Genomic DNA, 23,091 nt, shown 5'->3' on the forward strand with positions numbered 1-23,091 from the left:
GCAATACATGTCTTAATCATGTCTATAGAGCCTTTGCTTGATATATATTTGATCACCCTAAATACCTAAAACCTGAAATACCTTAAAAAAAATAAAAAAATTTCCACAAAAATCATTTGCGTTTTCAAAAATTTCGCGCACAATAAAAATCCATATCACCCTCATTCATTTGTTGTCATTGTATAAACGGCGGATGTAAGGAACGAATCCGACGTTTAAAAATCGGTCAACTTTTGCCTGGTATAGAGCCTTTGCTACAAGTTGAAGTTTCTTCGTTTGAAATTACTGAGATAATTTCATCGTCCCCGAGCGAAAAAAAAATGTCAGAAAAAGTATTTAAACGTATATGAGAATTTCCTTACAAATACTGCAGGGTATACATACCCTTTTTTCGACTTAAGCCCATACAAAATACGTATGTGGCAGTATATTAAACAGTATATCACCAATCACCATATACGTTTATATACGTGATCAGTATATCTCCATACACTTTCAAATACGTAATTTCTTCTAACCATTTCTTTTGTAATAAAATTCTGATTTAATTTTATTTAATTTTTGAAGATACATACACGTACAGTCTTGATTCAACACGCTTCAAGTCAATCCAAAATGGCGACTAAATCATTGTAAATTATGAAACAAATTCTACTTTTCAGTTTCATATTATTTGCCTTAGACCTAACAAGATACAGAAGATATCGTAGCGAGAGAAACAATACACAGAGACCTAACGAGAAAAGATCCTACACAGAGACCTAACTAGAGAAATCAACAATAATGTGAAAGCTATAAGTAGAATTTATTAGTGATTCAACTTTAAATGTTAAGGTGAATATTTCTCTTACCTCGTAAAATTCATGTGACAGATATGTTGCCCCGATAAAAGCTCATCATACACTGATTGTTACAATACTGGTCACAGTATAAAACCGTATATATTTAAATACTGATAGCAGTATATAAACGTATGCATCATATGCTGAATGCTAACAGTATATCAACATATCCTCACATATACTGAAAAAATACGTATATACGTTTTGAGTCATTTTTTTCGCTCGGGACTGTTCAGATTTTTAGAAACGTCTCTACGTCTCTCTCTGTAGAAATAGCAAAGGGAAATCTCAAAACTGTTAACGCATTCCTGGAATATTGAGTAATTCCATAAACATAGAGCGTATTTACTCAAAAGTAATGCGTCTACTAAAATGGCATTTTCTCGAATTTTACAAAATTTACTACAAATCTGTCCCCACAACTTTCGACTGCAGGGAGAAACTGAAAAATGATTTCTAATCGATTGTACTTCTGTTTACGGCACGTCCTCTGATGTACTCTATTATATACTCTAAAATGTCGAATGGATTTGTGAACTGAACATGTTCAACGTTGCTCAGCTCAAACTTTGTCTTGAAGAATATTTTTTTTTAAACTGGAGTGGTAGAAACTGGGAGAAAAAGAATTAATGGCCTGAATTGGGACTTCTCTCGAGGCTTATCATGTGAGTTCGATTGTAGAAACTAAATAAGGGAAGTTCTCCTGTAGCAAAATCTCACAATGGTCTGTACATTGTTACCGCGGTTTTGTTTAAATAGAATGGTGCGAGGTAATGCAGTCTCTGCAGGTAATTCAGCATTCGAAATTCGAAAATTTGTATAACACTCAAAGTGTCTACGAACGTCAAAAACAAAAATAAAAACAAAAAAATCGCCTGAAAGCGAACGTAAACAAGTAATCCATTGAAAATCATGTCAATCGACAAGAAGCTGGCCGGCATTCGACAAATCAGCCAGGAAAAACTGCAAAACATTCTATGCTCGATACCGAGCAGCCAGAAAGATCTAGTCATCGAACCATGTCTCATCAAACCATTGGAACATGTTTGCGGGGCGTCTTGGCTGCGTGTCAAAGGAATCAACAAAATATTCAGATTCGATCAAGACAATGCACCGCCCAAGGCAGCAACAATGGTCTACATGATTACCTCGAAGCTGATTATGTTCAAGCATGTCTTAGATCAGATACATAAATTGGAACCGATGGCCAATGAGAATGCAGACGATTTGATTCATTTTCATGTTATCGTTGTACCCAACGTGTTGCATTCGTTCGAAGTGTTAATGGAGGAGATGGGCTTGTTCGGACTCGTTCAATTGCATCGATTCAATTGGGACTTCATCCATTTGGACACAAACATCGTGAGCTTGGAGTATCCGCAAATTTATCGAGAAGTTTTCGTCAAAGATGACTTGTCGCTGATTAGTTCCGTTGCGCACAGTCTGCGACTGTTCAACTTGGTATTCGGTAATTGAGATTCAGACCGACGAAAACGACCGACGACTTATTCACAAATAAAATCTGATTTCAGGAAAGCCACGGTTGATTCTGACGTACGGAGAACATTCCGAGAAAATTCTTGACATGGTGGATCGGATCGAAGGATTCCAAGCATCGAATGGCCAACATAAGACATCCGATTTCAGTGCAATGGTCGTCATCGACCGAAACAAGGACTATGCATCGTGCTTACTGACACCAGTCGTTTATTCGGGACTTCTACTGGAAATATTCGATTCCGTATCGGGTACATTACAAATCGATGTCAATGCCAACAAAATCAAGTCCGAGAAATTGGACTATCTGCAAGTGAATCCGACGACGGTACAGTCGACAGCAGATGTGACACATCTCAGATTGAGCGGGTCGACTGATAAAATCTACAACGAAAATCGCTATCGCCACTTTAGTGAAGTAGTGACGCTGTTGAGTGCTCAGGCCAAAGCACTGGGTATGGAAGGAAAGAATTTGAAGGGCATGCAATTGGCCGAGATACAAGAGTACGTATCGAAAAAGTTGCCTCAAGTTGCTAGTCAGAAGAAGGATCTGATCAAACATTTGATTTTATGCGAGACCATTGTGAACGAATTGGGAGCTCAATTCGAGAAGATACAAACGATCGAAGAGTCAATGCTGTTCAACCGAAATAAGAAGCAAATATACGCTCAAATACAGGAAATTCTGAGCATCGATGCACACCGTTTTAACGCCTTGCGACACATATGCTTGATGCATTTAACATGTGGATTAACCAACGAAGAAGCCACCGCATTCATTACAAATTACTTGAACGCATTCGGGCACAAAAGTATGTCAGTCTTTCCGAGTCTGACGAATGCCGGCCTCTTCCCCGAAATCGAGAACGTAACCAAAGCCAAGCTGCCAACGCTAAGTTTACCGAAGTGGCAGAGTGCCTTTCAGATCGAAGCCAATAAATTGAAACTGTTACCCGAACACGATCTTGCTGCCAAGACCGATCCAATTTGTCCCAGTTACGTGTTCAACGGATCGTACGTTCCACTCGTAGCTCAACTGGCTAGTGCACTCCTGACATCCGACAATTTCGAACAATTTTCTACGAAAGCCGGCTCTACGGACCAGTTGAGACTGTTCAAATATTTCGATAGAAGTAAAGAATCTGTCAAGGAGATCGGTGTGGCTGTGAAAACTGGTGCTGTTGCTGATGTATTCCCACTGAAACCGAAGACAATATTCGTTTTCATTTTGGGTGGGTTGACTTATGCCGAAGTGGCTGCGTGCCAATTTGTTGAACGAATGAGTGGGGCGAAAATTGTAATCGGTTCGAATTGTATGATGTCCGGCCGGGACATTGTTGAGGCAAGTTTTTAATGTTTACCAGGAAGTGATGTGGAATTTTATTAAAGTTCTTAATAAATTAAATTTTGGTTACACGTTTACACGCTCCGTTTTAATGTAAAATTTTGAAGCTGGTAAATGACGGAGAGTCGATCTTTTCCGGTGCCGTGAAGACAGCTCTTTCGACTTTCGAACTTGGACTTCCGACGTTCTGCAGCCAGTGTTGCCTATAGATCAAAATACGTTGAATCTGTTGCTTCCGTTATTTACAATTTAATTTTGTGTTTGACACGAGATCTGTTACTTCATTAGTTTCAAATTCGATTTAACTAAATTGCCGTGATTATTTTTGGGAAAACGCTTTAACACATTTTCTAGAATATCCCCCATTTTCCTTAATTTTCCCAAAAATATTTTTGATCAAATTTGGAAAAATAAAGGACAATTCGGTAAAATCTAGAAAAATATTCGAAAATATTAACCCAAAAATGGTCCCTGCTACATAAACGTACGCTATTCAGACCTCCCCGTTGTCGATAGGAGAAGTTACACAGGCTTACTGACTACTGACTTACATTTCTTGGATTTGTCTAACACTGCCTTGTATTTGACCTTTAACGGTTCCTGCTGCAGTATTCATACACCATCCCAACAAATTCAGTTCAACAGCTCGATTTTTAGTATACTAAAACAGTGAAGATTGTCAGAGCAATCAGAAGGAAACAATTATTTGAAAGACTCATAGAACTTAGAAACATATTTTTGGCCGAGATATAATGTTTTATGCAAATGTAAAAGAATGTTGAAAACACCATCATCTATGCTGGTTAAAAATAGATTTGAGAATTGTCTCGGCCGAAAATGTGTCTCTAAATTCTATGGATCATTGCAATAATTCAAATGTTTGCATTTTGCATAAAATCAGTTCAACTGACTGAAGCTCGGTGCATTAAACTTCCATCAATAGTAATCAACTTAATGAATGGATAGCCTTCGTGGAAACAATTTTATTTTTGAGGTACAGAGAATGTTGATTTATAAATACCTTACGAAAGAAAACACCTGAAATTAAGTCAGTTCTGTCTCAGTGCATTTCATTTCAAAATAAAAACAAAAAATTTTAAACCTTGAACTTTTCCGAAGACTTCAAAGTCCGATGAAAATAATTGCTCTGTCATGGCTGGATGTAAGTAAATCTTTTCAATTTTTTATCGAAATCGGCGGAATCACTTTCTTTAAGATTACTTTTTAGTTTGTGTGACTGTTTATTATTTCTATCAAACAGCTGATGGGTGCCATGCAACGGAACTATCGCTGTTATACCGCTCTTACACTGTTCTAATGTTATGCTGTTATTCGAACAGTTTTCTTTGCTTAGGAAAAACGTTAAAAATCTTTGTTTGAATAGAAACCAGGGAGTGAGACTAATGTCAGATATTTTACACAGTTACCTTAGACCAGAAATAGTTATTTGTTTATCGAGAGAAGGAAAATCGAACAAGAGCGCTTTCCATTTGGAATTTCCTATTTTCTTCCAGATGTAAACTTAACGTTTTTCACAACGCAGGCGAGAAAATAGTAATTTTATCCACTACTCTCACTACTCTGAAACTTCGGCAGCCTTTGTTGTGAAAAACTTTGCGTTTATCTCGAAAAAATAGTTGGAAATTGCATTTTCTCGGGTGACATGCGGCTATAAGCTGGTCTTTGGCCACAAATAGTGAATTTATATGTGTTGCACAATTTCCATTGTTTCCCCCTACCTGTAATCAGACAAAGCGCTAAAGCGTTGTTGGAAGTTGCATTTCTAGGATGTTGTTTGTGACCGGAGCTCAGGCTGTAAAAATGTAATTTCCAAATTTTTTACAGAGTTAAACAGAGTTTTTTTCGTCAAATTTTCAAATTTCGTCAAATTTTCAATAAATTTTTGAATTTCGTCAAATTTTTGAATTTCGTCAAATTTTCCAATTTCGTCAAATTTTCGAATTTCGTCAAACTTTCAAATATCGTCAAATTTTCGAATTTCGTCAAATTTTCGAATTTTCTTGCTGGTCTGTTACTAATAATCTGCTACTTTGCGACACAGATGTTTTTGGTAAAATTTTGGTTGTTTCCAGTCATTTTTTTTATTATTTGGTAGATCATGAGAAAAACTAAGCCAGCTTGTTTGAACTAATTTTGTGTAAAATTTAATTTTTGCGTAACGAAGATGAAAGCGTCAAATCTAGCGATATCATTTATTTTAGAATTTTTACCCTAAAGACTGCGTCACACTTTTCTCGAAGAGATTTTTGTTGGGATAGTTATTTGTTCGCCAAGTGGAAAAAAGTTTGGAATTTCATTTCAAGGGTGTTCTCATAAGTCACGCGTGAAAATGGAATTTCCTACTTTTACCCGATGTTTTTCACAGCGAAGGCTCCGGAAGGTTCAGCTGATGTGAGAAAATGACTAGGCGTTGTGAAAAACGATTGTCAAAAAACTTTAGAAGAGGACAGGCAGAAGGTTGAGTTTTAAATTATTGACATCGCCATTTCAATGAAACAAATTTCTCTTCGAACTAAATGTTTTATTTAATTTCCTACCAGTAATTGAATCGTACATTTAAAACTGTGAAATTAAATTTGTTTACAAACAATTTGAATTGTTGGAAAATCAGTCTTTCTTGAAGGTCATAAAATTAAATTTATTTCTTGAAAAGTCCTCCTCCATAGCCCCTAAAATGAATTAAATTTTGGAAATATTAGTTTAATGAAAAACGTTGAATTGGTCAATATTTTTTTACCCATAGCCACCGTAACCGCCGCCATAACCGCCTCCAATTTGATTGTATCCTGGACCTCCATAACCGCCATATCCTTGACCACCATAACCACCATATCCTTGACCTCCATAACCACCATATCCTTGACCTCCATAACCACCGCCATATCCTCCATATCCACCATATCCAGGTCGTATGCCTGCAAATTGAAATAAAATTGAATAATGGAAAATTGAATCACACGATTCGTGAAGCGTCCATTACTAAACAGTACAAAATGGTTCAGAAAATTATTTTGTTCCATTCTAACGCACTGACAATTTCTAGAAGTTTGTCGTTGGTGTAAACAAATTATTGAGTTAATGATGAGCACTTATGTTGAATTGAAGGAAGTTTACATTTGATTTGTACCTTGAGCTGGTGCAAATTTAGTCAAATTAAAATAATTTTCGCGTTGACAAGTTAAAGAATTAAATTTTGGAACACATCACGATACGTTTGACGAACCTTTTAATACAGATTGAAGATTTTCAGATATTTTATTGCCTGTCCCATGCGGAAGTTGAACATTACATATCAGTTTGCTCACTGCGAAAATGATCCATTACTTGACAAATATTTTCGCGTAATTTTTCGTAATTTACTTTGTGATATTTAACTTTCGCATGGGACAGGAATAAACCACAATACATTGGATGATTCGGAGAAGTTTTGTTACTTAAAAAAACTAATCAAGTAAAAGGTCTGGACCCAGTTAAAAACTTTAGATGTTTTCTTCCTTCAATTTCACAGATTTTATGTGACATACGAGATTATGAAAAGTCAAACATTTCACAAACACAAACAATCTACAAAACTCTATTCGGTACACTAACACTATAGTTTACCTCCATAAGCACCATATCCATTGGGAACTCCTCCATAACCACCATATCCTCCATAGCCTCCTCCGTAATTACCATATCCTGTCAAACTGTTCAGTAGACCATACCCTAAGGCTGATGTACAGACGAAGATGGACATTAACACTGACAAACAAATCTAGAAAAAAAAACAATTTCTGTTGTAGTTCTCACTGTTCTACTCATACCAATTGATCACAAATTTAAATTATTTTATTTTTTTAAATCACACACAACACTTACTAGAGCACGCATTGTAAAGTAGTTAAGATCTTTCAATTGTTCCTCGGACAAAAAACTCTGAGACACTGACTTTTCCTACAGCATAAACCTATCTTTTATATGCTATCCAACGCACCTTCGTAAGAAAACAAATTCACCTTTTTTTGATATCTAAAAAAAATATCACAAAACAAACCAAAAAAATGGAAAAACCATTTAGGCTGAGTTCATGTAGTTATGAATGTGTATATGGTGCACAGATTAAGTCTCCAAGGTCTACCCCTACTATACAATAATGTAATTTCTCACTTTGCTACACATTCACTCGATGTGCTCATAATATTAGTTACATCTTGGGATCCATATAAGAAGTTATGGGAGATTAATTGTATTCGTAAGCATTTTGCTGCAGTGTATAAACGTTTTACCTAGAACAGTTCAAAGAACGCATTTTCCAAGAAGATGTTCTGGTTTAACATGTTGTATAGAATCTTTTAGTCTGTTTGCAAACAACAATTTACCTCTTTTACCACTGCGTGATGACTCAAGTCAATAACAACCAATGGATTTGTTTGAGAATAGCTTCTGAAACAACAAATTTATAATACCACAACCAAACCATTAAATCTTTTACTTCTTTTGTTAAAACTTTCACCTTGTGATTGGCTTGAAATCTTCTACTTCAATTGTTTAACCATTATTTTAATAATGCATAAGCCAAAAATTGACATTAAAGTGGTAACGTTCTTTGAGAAAATCAAGAAATTATCGATCCTAAATTTTTCGAATTTGTTGATTTTCTTAAAATTAAAGAAATTAGAGAAAATCAAGTAACTTCGAGGGATTCTCGTGAAAAACTACACATTTCGCCTGGGATGGATACATATATAGCGTTTGAAAGGAATTCAAAATCTCAGATAGTCTCTAGCCACCATTGGTTGCTGGTAGCAGATCTTCAAAGGTCGGTAAATAGATGTTTTTTTTACTCATTTTTCGACCGTTACATTATGAGCTCTGGATGTGAGTGGGTTCGTTGGAAATCTGAGGTCAAATACTTTCAGGGCATGCCTAGTTTGATAAATATATACAAATATATGTCAGAAAAAATGAAAAAATGGATCATTGATCATTTGATTTAAAAGGAGACGTACCACCCGCTACGCTACGGAGAACATATCGAACCGGTTGGAACACCTAAACCTTTTATTTGAGCAAGCAACATTTTTGAATGTTGAAAATAATTAAACTGATGAACTTCAAGCAAAAGTGATCATAGTCGACAGCTGCCAAAAATAGAGTACTTTTTTGCATGAAATGGTTTTTTACAGTGTTTTATAGTTGTGTGATACACTGTCAAGTTTCAGTACCATATTTAGAGTACTACTTATGCTTGAAGTGCATAAAAGAATGCATAAGCATTCATTGAATTTCATTTTATCTTTGCTAGTATACAAATGTTACAAAGGTTACAAAATCAGCATCTCAACAACCACCAGGAAGATTAAGAATTTGTCACTTAGCTGAATTGCAGAAGAGAATCAAATTCTAGTATAATTCTTTTCTCGCAGAATCTATTGATCATTATGTGTGTAATGGACGTAACATGTCGCGAACGAAATTGTGTTGCCACACTAAAGAGCACAATATTGTCTCTCAAATATAGACTGCAAGGATGGAAGACTGTAAGGTTAACAATTTTATACTGTTTCGGAAATGAAACTTCGCGATGATCTTATCATACAGGAAATTAACCATGCGAATCCACGCAAATGACCATAATCTTATGTTGCATACTCAAATGACCGCAAGTTCAAGACAATTCGACGAAAATTCCGATAATTTGCAATAAAATTGAAGGTTTTTTTCCATAGAGTCACAGTCATCGAATCAAAATATAGGTAGATCTCAGTCAAGGTTACCGAAACATTACGAACATTATTCACACTTGACTAGTACACATATTGTCTATTTATCATATCACAAAAATGGGCAATCCCAGTTAGCACACTCAGCATACAAATAACACAGAATTATTTTTGCGCGGAGATAAAACAATTAAAATATGTTTAACACCTGAGTGGGTTGTGTTTTGATTATTTCATAGAAAATTTTTTTTTTTCGGTTGTCAAATATTAGCTCAAATAAATGCGGTGTGTGTAGTACAATGGAAATAAATTAAGTCACACGAGATGTGAAACACAAAGAAAAACCTCCAACTCAGGTCATTGCTTTATGGCACATATAAAATCGTAAGTCTTTCATTTCATCAATGAAAGTAATAAATAAATAAAAATATCGGTACGCTGTACGCGTAGTCATTCAAAGGTATAAATGACGAAAACTCTCCGCGCGGTTTTAACAAATGAATGACATTATGGTAAATAATTACACGTTAGCTGGTTCATATTTTGAAATTACCGAACCTTTATCGCCTTCAATGAAATGTTTACATTTTGTCATAAGTTAATTTCTTTTGGATTATAATTTCCCAAAGATTTGTAATAGAGAAGCATTATCTGATTAAGTGGCGTGGTTCCTCTGTGTAGAACCATTGTTAATGTACCATTCAATGAGTATACTGTGTGCAATAGTTCATTGATAAACGATGTTACACAGATTTGGGTTATCAGGTTTCGAAAATTTAATTCGGGTCGGGTTTCGAAAATTCTCGACCCGCTCATTTTTATATGGTAGGTGGTAGGTACATCGCTGATTGAGTTATTAAAATCTTTTACTTCTTTTGATTTATAATCAGCCGGCATTCATAACGTATCCATACAGTATTTTCTCTTTCTATCACTTTTTCTTAAACGTTCGACATACTTTATGAGCAATCGATCGAACCAATACTGTCACTAGTAACCAATGTAGTTCCTTAAGATGGTACGTGGTAAAAATGCAACGTAACAAAGGAATAAGTTGGTACTTTGACAGCGTCAAAACGAAGTTTGTTTGCTAGAGAGTGCGTTAATCAAACCAACGCACTTCAAGCATAAGTCGTACTCTAAACAGAGTACTGAAACTGGACAGTACATCGAGCAAATTTTAACACTATAACAAAATTCATTAAAATTTAGTACAATATTTGGCAGCGTAATACCGGAAATAACGGCAAAAGTTTACCAGTAGATCATCCATAATACAAAAATAGAAAGTTAGAGAATAAGTTTCAAATTTTTTTTAAATATTCATATTCTCACACTCACACCCTCCACCGACGTTCTTCAGGCCGAGAACCGAGAACACACTAGCAATTTTGCGTTGATGAGATCGATATATCGACAATCATGGTGTGTTTCCTATTGTTTAGCCTGTGGTGGACATCGAATTACAATGGAAAACGCAGCATAATAGCCATAGCGCGTTGTTGATGTTTTCACCAATTGTCAGCAAATTTTCTTTAGCTGAATATGCCACTTTTATAGTTTTCATAAAACAACCGTATTCAGCTCTGAGAACAAGGATGGCTCGTTTTCTAGTATTCAGGATAAACTAGTACGTCCCACGCCCTATTGTAATCAGATATTCACCACCAGCTGAACAATATGGAAATCGAAACATAATTGGTGATCTCATCAACGCAAAATTGCTCGTCTGAGCTAACATCGATTTCCTTTTCGCCAAAAAAAATCTCAACTTTGTCCGGATAGTTCGGATAGTTTTAAACTGAAGAATTTCTAGTGCTCTGACCTTACAATATTCCTAAGGTGTCCTTTCTTTAAGTGAAAAATTAGGTGAAACACAGCCAAACCAGTTCATTTCACTGTTGTATTTCAAAAATGTATTTCAATTGGGTAAGACAGAAGTATGACGACATCGGTAAACGAACCATACGATTGCATATCGTCCAGGCTAGGATATCTAGGGAAAAATAATGTAAAAAAGTTTAAGAGAAATTAAGCCTACGAAGGGTAGAATAAGAAAATACCATTTTTGCACCAGGTTGATGATTCGAAATCATCGGTGCACCAGGATCGTCGATCGATTCATCGTCGTCGTAATCTCCACGTGACACTGCTAGAGATCGGGGCGATGACGGCAAGTACACATTATCGTCGTCATCGTGATAATCTTGAATCGACACTGCTGGACATGGAGGTGTTGACGGCAATGTTTCGGAAACCATTTCTGCTGTAGCGGTTGCCGATACTGTTATAGTTTCCATTTCGATTGCCAGCTCTTTTCTAATGACTTTGACGGTTTCGTTTGCATTGCAAAACATTTGGGCCATCCCAACGAAATAATCGCGCAGTTCACCTTTTCTCACACTGTCCCCTTTTGTTTCAAAAGGTGGAATATGAAATTTCTTCACCGAAACAATCTCTTTCAGTCTTTTCGCGTCCGAATTGGTGGAACTAGCGGTGAATGGAGCATGCGATTCTGCGATGTCTTGAATGTTGTCCTTGGCGATTGGCACTTCGACTTTTCGTTTTTTCGTCAACCGTTGAGGAGTGTCGTCGTCCTTTTTGCCGGAATCGTTCGCTTCAATTTGTTCCTCCATTAGGCTAAGTATTTTCTTCGTCGACGACTTCCATACCTCATTGCTGAATGCGAAGTCTTTGCGATGTGTGTGAGTCAAATGATATCGGTAGCTGTCCGTTCGACTAAATGTCGAGTCACAACGCGGTACAATGCATATGATACGGCTGTCGGTGGTGACTTCTTTCATATGTCGTGAGAATGATTTACGGCAGGTAAACGATTTATCGCAATGCTCGCATTCGTATATTTCAGCCGGATTTTCAGCTATCCGCTTCGCCATTTTGAATAGACCGAAATTCTGTAACAAAAATTTTTACAAAATATATTTGGGACCACAACAAAATCTTACGTCCAGCATTACTTTTTGCGTTTTACCTTAGAAAAATCGAGTGCAAACTGATTGATATGCTGCAGTTATTCGCAAATTTTGAAAATTTTCACCAACAAAATAAAACTGCTCTCCGAACCGGTACCTTCGATGTTTCGGAGAAGATGGATGTAATTTATGAAATATCGAAAATTTCCGATTTGAAATATAACAAAAACAAAGCCACAAATTTTAAGTGCGTTCTTATTTTGGAAAGCTTTTATGTGACAGCTCAGCACGGCTCAGCACACAAACTTAGCGAGCAGATGGCGTCGCATACCTGCTACAAAAGAAGAACATTTGCGATCGTTGCGATGCGATGGATGCGGTTGACGATATAATTGTTTTGGTGTTTACAGAACTTCGATTTTGGCTTTTTTACACGCTTTTTCTACGCTTACTTTTGATAAAATATAGCGAAAATAAACAACAAAAACGGTGACGCTGGAATAGATAGTCGACAATAGTGAGTGTAAATAGGGATGATTCTGGGTTTCGTATTATTTATTCATTCACTCGCAAAAACCTCATAATAAATTATCACAACGTTGATTTGGATCATGCGACAATAACAGCCATAATTGGAAATTGCATCGAGATTCGAGGCGAAAAAATGCAAAAATTGGCACATTTATCAACGGTCGCCGAATCGGGTGCAAAGGTATAATTTCATCATGTCATCGCACTGCACACGGCAGCAAACTAAAGGTGCCAGAGCTCTTACAAAAGCATTCCGTTTTGTATCGATTGTCGATCTCATCAAGGCAAAATGGCTCGTCTGTTTCCGGCCTCTCTAAGAGCTACGATCGATTTTCTTTTCGCTAAAAGAACTTCGTCGTTCGTCCTGTTGGTCGGATATTTTTAAACTGAAGAATTTCAGGTGCTCTGACCTTACAACATTCCTAAGGTGTCCTTTCTTTAAGTAAAAAATTAGGTGAAACACAGCAAAACCCGAGGCAAAACCAGTTCATTTTACTGTTGTATATCAAAAATGTATTTCCATTCGGTAAGACGCGTTATACTTCTACGACATTTTATAAATAAAATCTTAAAAGCTACATTCCATTTGACGAATTTCATTCGTTCAATTCCAGATTGGAATACAATGTCTATCTGGTATGTGACATAACCAAGACTATGTGTCCTCTTTACTTTTATTGAATATATCCGAAATGATGTCAAAATTGAGGAAATCAGAAGAATCCGAATGCAGTTCTATGTTAGCACCAAGTCCCTGATCAAAATCATCGTCTATGTACAGGTCTTCGATGGAACGGGTGTCCTGAAAAAATGAGAATGAATAAATTTCCTGAAAAAGGATTTCTAAAATTCTTATTGTTATACCTGTGACTTCACTCGAACTTGGCATCGTCTCTGAGGCGTTTTCCGGCTGCTTGTGGCTGGCGACTGTGACGAGTGTTGAGTTATATTCGTGGAGTTAAGTGAAGTTTCAGCGACCGATGTTACTATTCGAATGAGATCGGGTAAGTTATCTTCTAAGGCGACAAATTTAAAATCTGATTACTTACATGCTCTTAACTCTTCCGGTGTCATTTTCGTTGTGCAATCACTGCAAATATATTTGGTTTTATCAGCAGATGATCCATCTTTCGATTCACCCGCATTGAAACTCAATAAACCCTTTTGGCTACCACAAATCGTATGACGCATTCCAGTTGTTCCTTCGATTTTGGGTCGATCTACATCATCCATATCCAATGATCTCCGACGAATCTGTCTCATGTTTAACGTTACTTGAGTAGTTAGTTTCTGACCAGACCCATTCAGTTGATCGAACAACGGCATCGGATTGTCTATTGATGCTGCATCGACACCGGATACTTTGAATGTACTCTCACTGAATATGGTACGCTTAATTACTGTCGGTACTTCGGTCAACCTTCTATCGTTCGATTGGATGTTGGTTACTGAATTCGATAAATTTCTCACAAATTCTGCTGCAGCTGTTAACGATGGTAACGATTGTTTCGTAGTCGATATGCCACGCTCTTCAAATTTCAATATTTTGTCTCGCACCGACTGCCACTTTGGTGCTATAATATTGGTATCGGTATCGCTTGAGCCTTGAGATCTGTTACAGATATTCATTTCTCGCTTCCAAAGTTTATTTTCGAATGAATCGTTTAGTTGATCAGTGTTTGCCGATTGATTCCTTGAGTCAGCACAGTCCTTCCGGGGCATTGGTATGACGCTACCATTTTCATCTGTACTTCTATTGACACTGCTACCCGGCAAGCTGTTCTCAGCTGTTGTCAATTCGACTAATTCTTTGCTACTGGAATATTTGATTGGAGAATGTGCTGAATAGTTTAAGTCGAAGTCTTCCACTCCGTCGCTGTTATTGGTCTTGTTGAATGATGTTGCAGGTAGCGATTGTTCCGTGTTTGAATCAAAGAATTTGATTCTGGACATAACCAGAGGATTTCCACTATCCAATTTCTTTGGCGTGACTTTGGTGTGTACGATGCGTATGCTGATGTTCAGTTGATTACTATCATTGAATGATTTGTCATTGTTCTCCTTTGCCAGATCATCGATTTCCTTATTCGATACATTCAGACTTTTGTTCGACAGCCAGGCATTACGTCGGATTTTGTTTTTGCGTGCAATAGGAGTATCTGGCAACGAATATTCGCCAACATTAAAAAATCCATATCCCGGCGGTGAGACGATATTGGAATGAAAAGATCGTCCGGGTGGCTTCGATGTGGAAGCATCAAACAGATTGCCGCACGACTTGGAATTGGCCGATTGATTCTCGCCAGTGACTCCAACGTCTACTCTCTCCGGACTGGTCTTACGCCATTCGGAATCTCTTTCTGAACTGCCGTCTCTGTCTGCTTGTCTTTTCAAAAAATCATTCGATTGAAATTCATTTTCCTCGGACGACAACGGTGCTCCGATTAAATTGAAATTATTTTCGGCCTCCTCTTGGATTTCGTCCAGTGATTGCTCGTTTCGCAGCTCAGTAGCCATGGTTTCAAGATGATCGTTAGGTAGGACACATTCCGAATCGTTTACCGTCTCCTTGGAAGTCTTGAACAGTTGCCGGAATGCCTTTTTCTTGATGAATTTTTGTGGCGATTTCCTTTGCCTCTTCTTCGTGCTGGTTACTTCGTTTTCGAGTAAGCGAAGATTAAAGTCCGTTAAAGTCGGTGATTGTATTGAGCTAACCGATAAGCTTTTGTATATTGGATGAGCTTCTGCGTTTGTGTTCACGAACGTATTCATCTCATGATCGAAATAGCTCCGTTGTGTGTGTTGTTCCTTAACCTGATCTTTCGCACCAGTCCGAACTCGAAACTTAATATCCTCCAGCATTGTGATCAATTGTTGCACATCAATGGTTCGATTCTCTGGATTTATCGATAGTCCAATCTTCAAAACGTCCTTGAACGGTTGACACCTTTCTTGTTCGAAAAATGGCAAGTTCAGCTTTTTGTTCTCAATCATTCGTTCCATGTCCAATTTGCTATAAACGACAAAGGGTACACAGCTGTTCAGCATTTCCCAGAGCAGTAGACATAGTGAATAGACATCAGTTTTGGTTGTTGGAAAGACGAATTGCAACTTAGTCGTTAGTAGTTCCGGCGCTTGAAAATTGTGTAGCGAAAGGTGCTGGCGATAGTTGGTGTCGTAGATAAGATGTCTGGATATCATGCTCAAATACTTGTGCTGTGTATTGGGTGAACATTTAAGAATTGGCAACAGTTTCGACATTTGTCTGTATCGATCCTTCAGTGAAGCAGTTGCGTTCCCAATGGTTGCATATTTGGGTGTATCAGTACATTGGTTGTTGAATGACGACAATTTATGGCGATATTTGATCATAAGTTCAGCTTTCGTATCGACAAAATCCACTTCCGTTGTAAGCTCAAACGATGACAGTTTTACGCACCACGGATTTTCTCGAACAAGGATGTTATGACTGGAGATGTTTGAGTGAATGTAGCCACACTCTTGCAGATACAACGCGGCACTAGCAATTTGTTGTACAGTCGATATGGATTCAACGAGCGACAGTGTCGTGTCCATTTGATGAATAAAATAGTTCAGTGTGTAGTCGACCGGTTCCAGAACCAATGTCATGTGTTCCAGTGATTTCTTTTGGAAACTTGCTGCCATCAGAAGGATGATGTTCGAATGCTTCACTTTGCTGTTGAGAGAAATTGAAGGAATTAGAGAATTAGAGAGAGGAAGAAATTTGGTGGCCACCTACTTCAAAATGTCGTAGTCTCGTTCAATCGCCTCTTCAACTAGTCCAACAGATGCTGAGTCGCGAGGACAACAAGTTCGAAGCGCTACGGGCGTTTTGCGGAAGAACCCTGATGAAAAATGCAGTGGTAACGAGATTGTATTCCTTAGAATACTGCGCTTGGGCTTTATCTCTCTTGGTTTGCATTTGATGATGTGGACGATCTAAAGGTGAACAATAATATGAATGCTAAACAGTTCGAAGAACAAAAAGTATGTGCAACTTACTGTGTCTATTGGTGGTTCATGTGCAGGCAGACTTCGATGCGGTATGTTTTGGCTCCATTTCTCTAACGAGTCTAGTTCCGATAACACATCCCTATTACTATTGTCCTCGATTTCCTTACCTGCAATACAAAAGAGTTTGAATTAGTCAACGGAATCGACTTTATTGCACCTGATCATCTTACCAATATGATGTAGCGATCTGTAACCATGTGATGATTTATCTAAATCGGTTATCTTTGCCGGACTAATAAAATCCATCGCACTGATATCAAACGACCGATCGTTCCACGATTCATCCAATAAATTTTCTGTAGTCACACTCCTACGTCCCGTCGATGCAGAATCATTGATAATGATGGGTGCTAGAACGTCACTGTATGGCACTGCATATTCAACCTCGTCTCCATGCAGGTTAAAGCTTTTCTCGTACACTTGACCCACTTGTGGTGATGCCTGTGGCGATATGATCAACTCATCGTACACTTTGAAGGAACGGTCTTGCTTCGACTGATTCTTTTTCTTTCGCGAATTCGGGCGAATGTATTTGAGAAGTTTCCCCAAACTCTTTTGTTGCCTCGAATCATCAAGCTTTTTCGGTGTCTCTTGGACGGGTGTGGCACATGAAACCGTTGCCGGAAATGGATTCGAATTGTGTCGTTGAAATTTGGTGCATGGACTTTTTATGGGTGCACCGCAAACTGTATTGTTCAAGCGATTTTTTCCCTCGACGGGACTCTCTTTCTCGTAGATTGTGTTATTGTTGGCTGATACATTAGACTTTTTACCACCTCGATTAAACGATCTGCTTAGAAACAAACTCGACATTTTGCACAAATGTTCTCTTTGGTCTGGTGCTTAATATGCTTCGGTTCAACTTGTAGTTGAGGTGTGGTGATTTTATTACTTATTGACAGACTTTCCACTTCGTCTTTCGTATCGCAGACGTTTTGAGTAGGTCCTTCTTCTTACATTTATGTAACCGTTTCAACGGTTTGAGATCCCTGAAAAATAAATTTTTAATTTTAAGTTTTGAGTTTCAATTTTTAAAATTTGCGGATTCAAGTGAAGCGAGACCTCACGTTAAGGCACAATACAGACCATGTAAATGGCCTAATTATATTAATCGCAATTACGCTTAATGTAATCGTCTATTAAATGGTCTCTGCTGTAATCTACTATTAATGAACGTTCGGTCACAGTGGATAAGATTTCCTTCTTCATTTCCATGTTAACTTTAAACACTGATTAATGATATACCGGGACTCCTCTATAATATTTTCAAATTTCAAAATTAATTTTAGTTGACCCTACGAGTACCCATCTACTAGCCGAGTAAATTTTAGTTTTCTGTTCATTTTTTACCTATCTACCTTTACGCTCATTTGAATCAGAAATCAATCAACCGTTGATTTTTATGTGCGCAGTGTGCACACTACATAAATATATCACGTTGCATCATCCAGTTAACATCTCATTGAAACTACAGAATTTAACTTATATAATTGCACACACCGACTCTCTATTGCTTTAATTTCATTTATTTCGTTTATTTTGACATGCATTTGCACAATCGATCCAAGTAAATACGAAAAAAAACCTTCTGAATGAATTACACTAATTGACTAATGGATTGTGGTTTATGTTTTCAAAATTGCGATTTGAAATTAAACAAATTGTTAAACGAACTAAACACTGTGCGATATCGTTGCGTTCTAATCAAATGATCATAAATTGAAAATTAGAACAGTCTATCACCAGCCGAAGTTGGCAGTCCGTCGTATAAAATAAATTTAAATAAAAAATTGTTATCAAACAAATTGAGTTAAAATAAAGGTGTAAACGCATCATTTTCCTTACCTTACACCTGTATAGTTTAACATACGTGGCGGTGCGGTGTGTGTATATATCTATTTCTACTATACACAAATCTATCCGCTGTATATTGTACTCAGGGGAGATACGCACCAGAGACTATGACCGAAAACACTAAAGGTTGTATGATCATTTGAATGGAAAAAAACTGATTTAGGCGAATTGGTAGCAAAAATTCCGTGTAATTTACCAAAATAACAGAAAAAAATCCGGAAAATCAATAAAACGATGGAACAAGTGTTGAAAATAGATCTGTCGATTTTTTCGGAAATTAACAGACCCGACTGTTTTGGTTCGGAGTGATTTGCTTCGAATTTCGTAAACATAGATTATTGGATTTAATTCAAAAATGTAATTTTTTCACTTTTAATTCACATTCCAAAATATTTCAGAATTTTCCAAAATTTTCCTGAATTTTCCAAAATTTTCCGGAATTTTCCTTAATTTTCTCAAAATATGCTTTTGAAAAATTTTAGAAAATGAATTCCGGAAAATGTTTGAAAATTTACGAAAATGCTGGGAAATTGTGGAAAATATGGGAAAATTTAGAAAAATCATTTCCCCAAAAATAGAACTTGCTTAAGTTGAATTAAGTTGAATATTTTTTGAGAACGCCACTAACGACCTACGAGGTCTTAACCTATTAGCCGTAGCCTTAGCCTTTTTGCACCTAGACCTATGTATGCACAAAGAGTACTTTGGAGCAAATTCATTGCATTCTTGCTAAACAAATGATAGTACGAATTGAAAAGTTTTGTATTTTTTATTGCTAGCAACATGAAAATTAACTCATCAAAATACATTTACCGTAACGCACAATTATAAATTTAAAAAAATGAACCGGTAACAATATTGTAATGTAGATTGTCTTTGTCAACTGTATGAAGACTACTAGCATACGAAAGCGATAAGTCTTTCCGTTTTTACCAGTAAGCATATTGTTCAAACTAAAGTAAAATGCATCTGGACAAGTTTGACCAGATCATCTGTTATCGGCAACGACGACAGAACTGAATAAAGAGCTCTAGATAACCCTGTTTTTATAGCAAAGGTATAGGTTAAAAAAATGAAGCGAAAGATTGCATTCCAATCTGCGTGGAAAATACTTAGATCAAATCAAGTACTAGATTCAATACCTATCATGACATGATTCCCATCTGTGAAAAAAAAGATTAAGTTCAACGAAACAAACACCACGACAAAACATAAAGATTTTAGAGCACAATACTCGTTTTCCAACGGGTTTAAAAAAATCAAGTGCAAAGCTTTCTGCCGCACATAATATTGCACTGATGACTGTAAAAAGATTGGTAATAAGATTTTGTGTATGGTTCGCTGATGATACAGATCATTGTTGTTTGAAGAAGATATTAAAATTAACAACAAAAAGAAATAATTTACTTCGTCTGTTGATTGTCTATATTGTTTCTGTGTGTGAGAGAGATGATATTCATGCGGATTGTAATCAACCGACAAAACAAACAATCTTCTGCATGTTATAATCGATTTTCCCACGATGTTCTTTTTGTGTGTTTCATTGAATGTCGGTGGTATTTCAATTAATGAAATGCGGTACTTTGTTCCGTAAATTGTAAGTAGAGTCATAAAACAGTTGAAAGAATGTTGGCAGGTGTTCCACAAAACGAATCATACAGTTTCCTGATTATGTGAGTGCACCAATGTTTTTATGATGGGATGATTAGGTATAACATCAGCCTTGGTAGGTAATACTGGGATTTATTTACTAGGAAAATGCTCAGGTAATATTTTCTCAGTTTCCTTACTACCTTCCCAATTTACTTCATATCGAATTTGGTAGACGATGAATGGATGGATAAAATAATTTATGAAACAATAGACAAATGTAGGGATGTATGAAAGAAGAATTAATTGTACGGTTTATACATGGAAGGAATATGTTCGAAGCACACGCAACAGGCTAAAAGAACTTACTGAAATGTGCAAATTAATTCGACTGCCAGGGCCAAACTGGCTCGAACCGAGGAGTTGTCAGGGACAAAAGTTCAAAAACTAAGAATTTGTCAAGAATCAACCAAATTCACAGTATGTCCAGTTCGGGCCTGACGACGGCAGAGTTGTTTTTATTTTTTCTGTATACGTGAGAGTGGATTGGTGAGCTATGATATGAATCGGTTGGTAGGGAAAGTAAACGGGCGAGAAGGAAAGTAACGGTTGGGAAGGAATGCACCAACACACTCTCACTATTACAGAAAAATAACTTTCAAAATACCCCAATACACACTCGATGTGTGTTTTCGCTTGTGCTTCGCCCGCGCGTGCACACACATCTTGTGTGTATTGGGATATGTTAAAATATACTATTCCTTTACTAGGTAGGGAAAATGGACTTTCCGTCCCTAGGGAAAAGTCTTTCCCTCCTTCGTAAAGAAAAACGTCATACTACACTCGGGAAATAATCTTAAATTTCGTATCACGATGAGTACCTCGGGCTTAAGCCTTCGGACACTTTTACTCATCTGGATACGAAATATCAAATTTCTTCCCATGTATAGTAATACAATTGTTGTGAGAACGCAGTGTAAATAATTTTAACTTGTGACTGTATGGTAACATTACAGAACAAGATTATAGGACGCTATCATTGAGTACTTTCTGTCATTCTGAAATACTTTTTTACGGATCAAGATATGGATATAAAAGAAAGTTTCATCTACAAGTTAAAGCAGAATATTACACTGGTATATTCGGACTCGCTTCGGATTATAATTTTTGTTGGTACTGTATACATAAAAACATTTGTTCAATAACGCAAATAGTAGACCAGTTCAGTAATATACTGTAAGATACAGCAAAGTCTGCTGTGGACAAAGTACATAATTCATAACGTTCATGACGTCATTGTACTTGTCTATGGCTATAGTGGACTGGGGATGACTCATTAGTCACTAAAAATGCATCTAATGGGTTTTACATCCATAAGCGTAAACACACACTGTTTAAGATACAAAAAAGGTTTCAACATTGTAACCGGTGTATATGAACCGGTGTGTTTATGTAGATCATCTAAATCTAAAAGTTACGAGAATATTTTAAAATTTGCACGATCCACGCCAGAGCATGTAGAGGAGTAACGGTTTTTATTTTCATTAAAGAAGTGTTGAAAGTGTTGATGACTGACTGTTTTCTTTTTACATTCAAACCATATTTTGATATTTCTTAACAAAACTTACCTTTATCATCGCAATCTCGGTAGTCCAATTTTTTTTTTAAATTTTGATTTTCACTTTTGAATAAAATTTAACTAACCAGAAACACTAACTGCAAAATTTCGTTTCTGAACGTCCAACTGTAGATCACTTCATGTAATAAAAAATGTAAATAAATTTATGTTGAGAGAGTAAAAAAACGTATAAACAACAGCAACAAACTGCTTTTGTGGAATAAAAATGAATGATCTGTTCCGCGGCGTAGACTCTAAACAAATGACTATGTGAATGGCGATGAATTCGAGCTTCCGAATATTTCTTTTTTGTAGTTTGATTGTATTTTTTTTCGTATTTTACCTGTGTACGGCATTTCATTTTACCGTCACAGTACCTACATAAATTAGAACCATTCAGGTTCACCTCATATGTCTCTGTATAAGTAATAAAGGCATTGCTAATTACTTCTCTGGACGTATATGTATACGATGAGAGTGGGTGGCGTTAAGTTTCATGAACGGATATGGAAGAAATGAAAAGAAAGATTTTCCTTAACAGGTGCACTTTTGCAGAACGGATACTTTTACTTATCTATTTTCGTATATTATCTACAAAAATTGCCACAAAAATCATAAAAACTTAGTGTGAAAGAGAGAAACATTTGGTTTTATGGTTTCGTTATATACACCCCATAATTCGTAAATATACACATCTTGTGTTGTTGGACTTTGCATATTGAAATTTACTATAGTTTGACCACTATTGGAGAAATAGTTGATTACGTTGGTAGCTGCGAAAGTAATATATTACATGAGGTAACATGCTTCGGTAACTGTCTTTTCGACAACTATCCGAGTCGAAGGCGACACTACACTTGCCGTAAAAACATTTACGTTGTTTCCGAATTAATAAACAATGCAGCAGTATCAGCCAGCGTCTAATGTATTCTGGTTTAATGGGATAGTTGATTATCACAAAGGAATTCATAATTAAATAACCCGAAAATATTCGTGATGTAACAGATAATTTTCATATGAGGTAAACTGCTTTGTAATGGTCAACTTCCGCAGTTCAATAATCTACTATAAAGTCATTCGCTTCTGCCATTCTCGGTTCTCGAATAGTCTATAATGTTCT

The 23,091-nt window shown here is 36.7% G+C and overlaps 5 protein-coding genes across 7 annotated transcripts; 1 reads left to right on the top strand and 4 right to left on the bottom strand.

The window, feature by feature from the left end:
* Positions 1-1,676: 1,676 nt before the first annotated feature.
* LOC119078067 (vacuolar protein sorting-associated protein 33B) lies at positions 1,677-3,761 on the top strand. The gene is made up of 2 exons (XM_037185512.1): positions 1,677-2,310; positions 2,375-3,761. The coding sequence occupies exons 1-2, from the start codon at positions 1,755-1,757 to the stop codon at positions 3,691-3,693; spliced, it is 1,875 nt and encodes a 624-aa protein (XP_037041407.1). The 5' UTR covers positions 1,677-1,754; the 3' UTR covers positions 3,694-3,761.
* LOC119078097 (acylphosphatase-2-like) lies at positions 3,746-4,977 on the bottom strand. Its single transcript, XM_037185562.1, has 4 exons — positions 4,787-4,977; positions 4,706-4,722; positions 4,236-4,345; positions 3,746-3,887 (listed from the first exon to the last, which is right to left on the bottom strand). The coding sequence occupies exons 1-4, from the start codon at positions 4,836-4,838 to the stop codon at positions 3,773-3,775; spliced, it is 294 nt and encodes a 97-aa protein (XP_037041457.1). The 5' UTR covers positions 4,839-4,977; the 3' UTR covers positions 3,746-3,772.
* Positions 4,978-6,209: 1,232 nt separating this feature from the next.
* On the bottom strand, positions 6,210-7,698 carry LOC119078095 (neuropeptide-like protein 31). Of its 2 annotated transcripts, none has more exons than XM_037185561.1 (4): positions 7,567-7,698; positions 7,350-7,462; positions 6,443-6,604; positions 6,210-6,374 (listed from the first exon to the last, which is right to left on the bottom strand). In XM_037185561.1, exons 1-4 carry the CDS (start codon positions 7,576-7,578, stop codon positions 6,344-6,346), a joined length of 318 nt encoding a protein of 105 aa, XP_037041456.1. In that variant the 5' UTR covers positions 7,579-7,698; the 3' UTR covers positions 6,210-6,343. The 2 variants fall into 2 exon arrangements, with proteins under 2 accessions (XP_037041456.1, XP_037041455.1); XM_037185560.1 differs by having other exon boundaries at positions 6,443-6,620; positions 7,309-7,462.
* A 3,558-nt stretch (positions 7,699-11,256) lies between these two features.
* On the bottom strand, positions 11,257-12,858 carry LOC119078089 (zinc finger protein 76-like). 2 transcript variants are annotated; one of them, XM_037185552.1, is made up of 3 exons: positions 12,403-12,858; positions 11,474-12,325; positions 11,257-11,406 (listed from the first exon to the last, which is right to left on the bottom strand). In XM_037185552.1, exons 2-3 carry the CDS (start codon positions 12,305-12,307, stop codon positions 11,398-11,400), a joined length of 843 nt encoding a protein of 280 aa, XP_037041447.1. In that variant the 5' UTR covers positions 12,308-12,325; positions 12,403-12,858; the 3' UTR covers positions 11,257-11,397. The 2 variants fall into 2 exon arrangements, with proteins under 2 accessions (XP_037041447.1, XP_037041446.1); XM_037185551.1 differs by having other exon boundaries at positions 12,389-12,858.
* A 517-nt stretch (positions 12,859-13,375) lies between these two features.
* On the bottom strand, positions 13,376-22,247 carry LOC119078054. Its single transcript, XM_037185479.1, has 7 exons — positions 21,982-22,247; positions 17,080-17,898; positions 16,898-17,016; positions 16,635-16,834; positions 13,924-16,571; positions 13,739-13,860; positions 13,376-13,676 (listed from the first exon to the last, which is right to left on the bottom strand). The coding sequence occupies exons 2-7, from the start codon at positions 17,720-17,722 to the stop codon at positions 13,530-13,532; spliced, it is 3,879 nt and encodes a 1,292-aa protein (XP_037041374.1). The 5' UTR covers positions 17,723-17,898; positions 21,982-22,247; the 3' UTR covers positions 13,376-13,529.
* Between the last annotated feature and the right edge of the window lie 844 nt (positions 22,248-23,091).

The sequence above is a fragment of the Bradysia coprophila genome, unplaced genomic scaffold (genome assembly GCF_014529535.1).
Source record: "Bradysia coprophila strain Holo2 unplaced genomic scaffold, BU_Bcop_v1 contig_24, whole genome shotgun sequence".
Lineage (NCBI taxonomy): Eukaryota > Metazoa > Arthropoda > Insecta > Diptera > Sciaridae > Bradysia > Bradysia coprophila.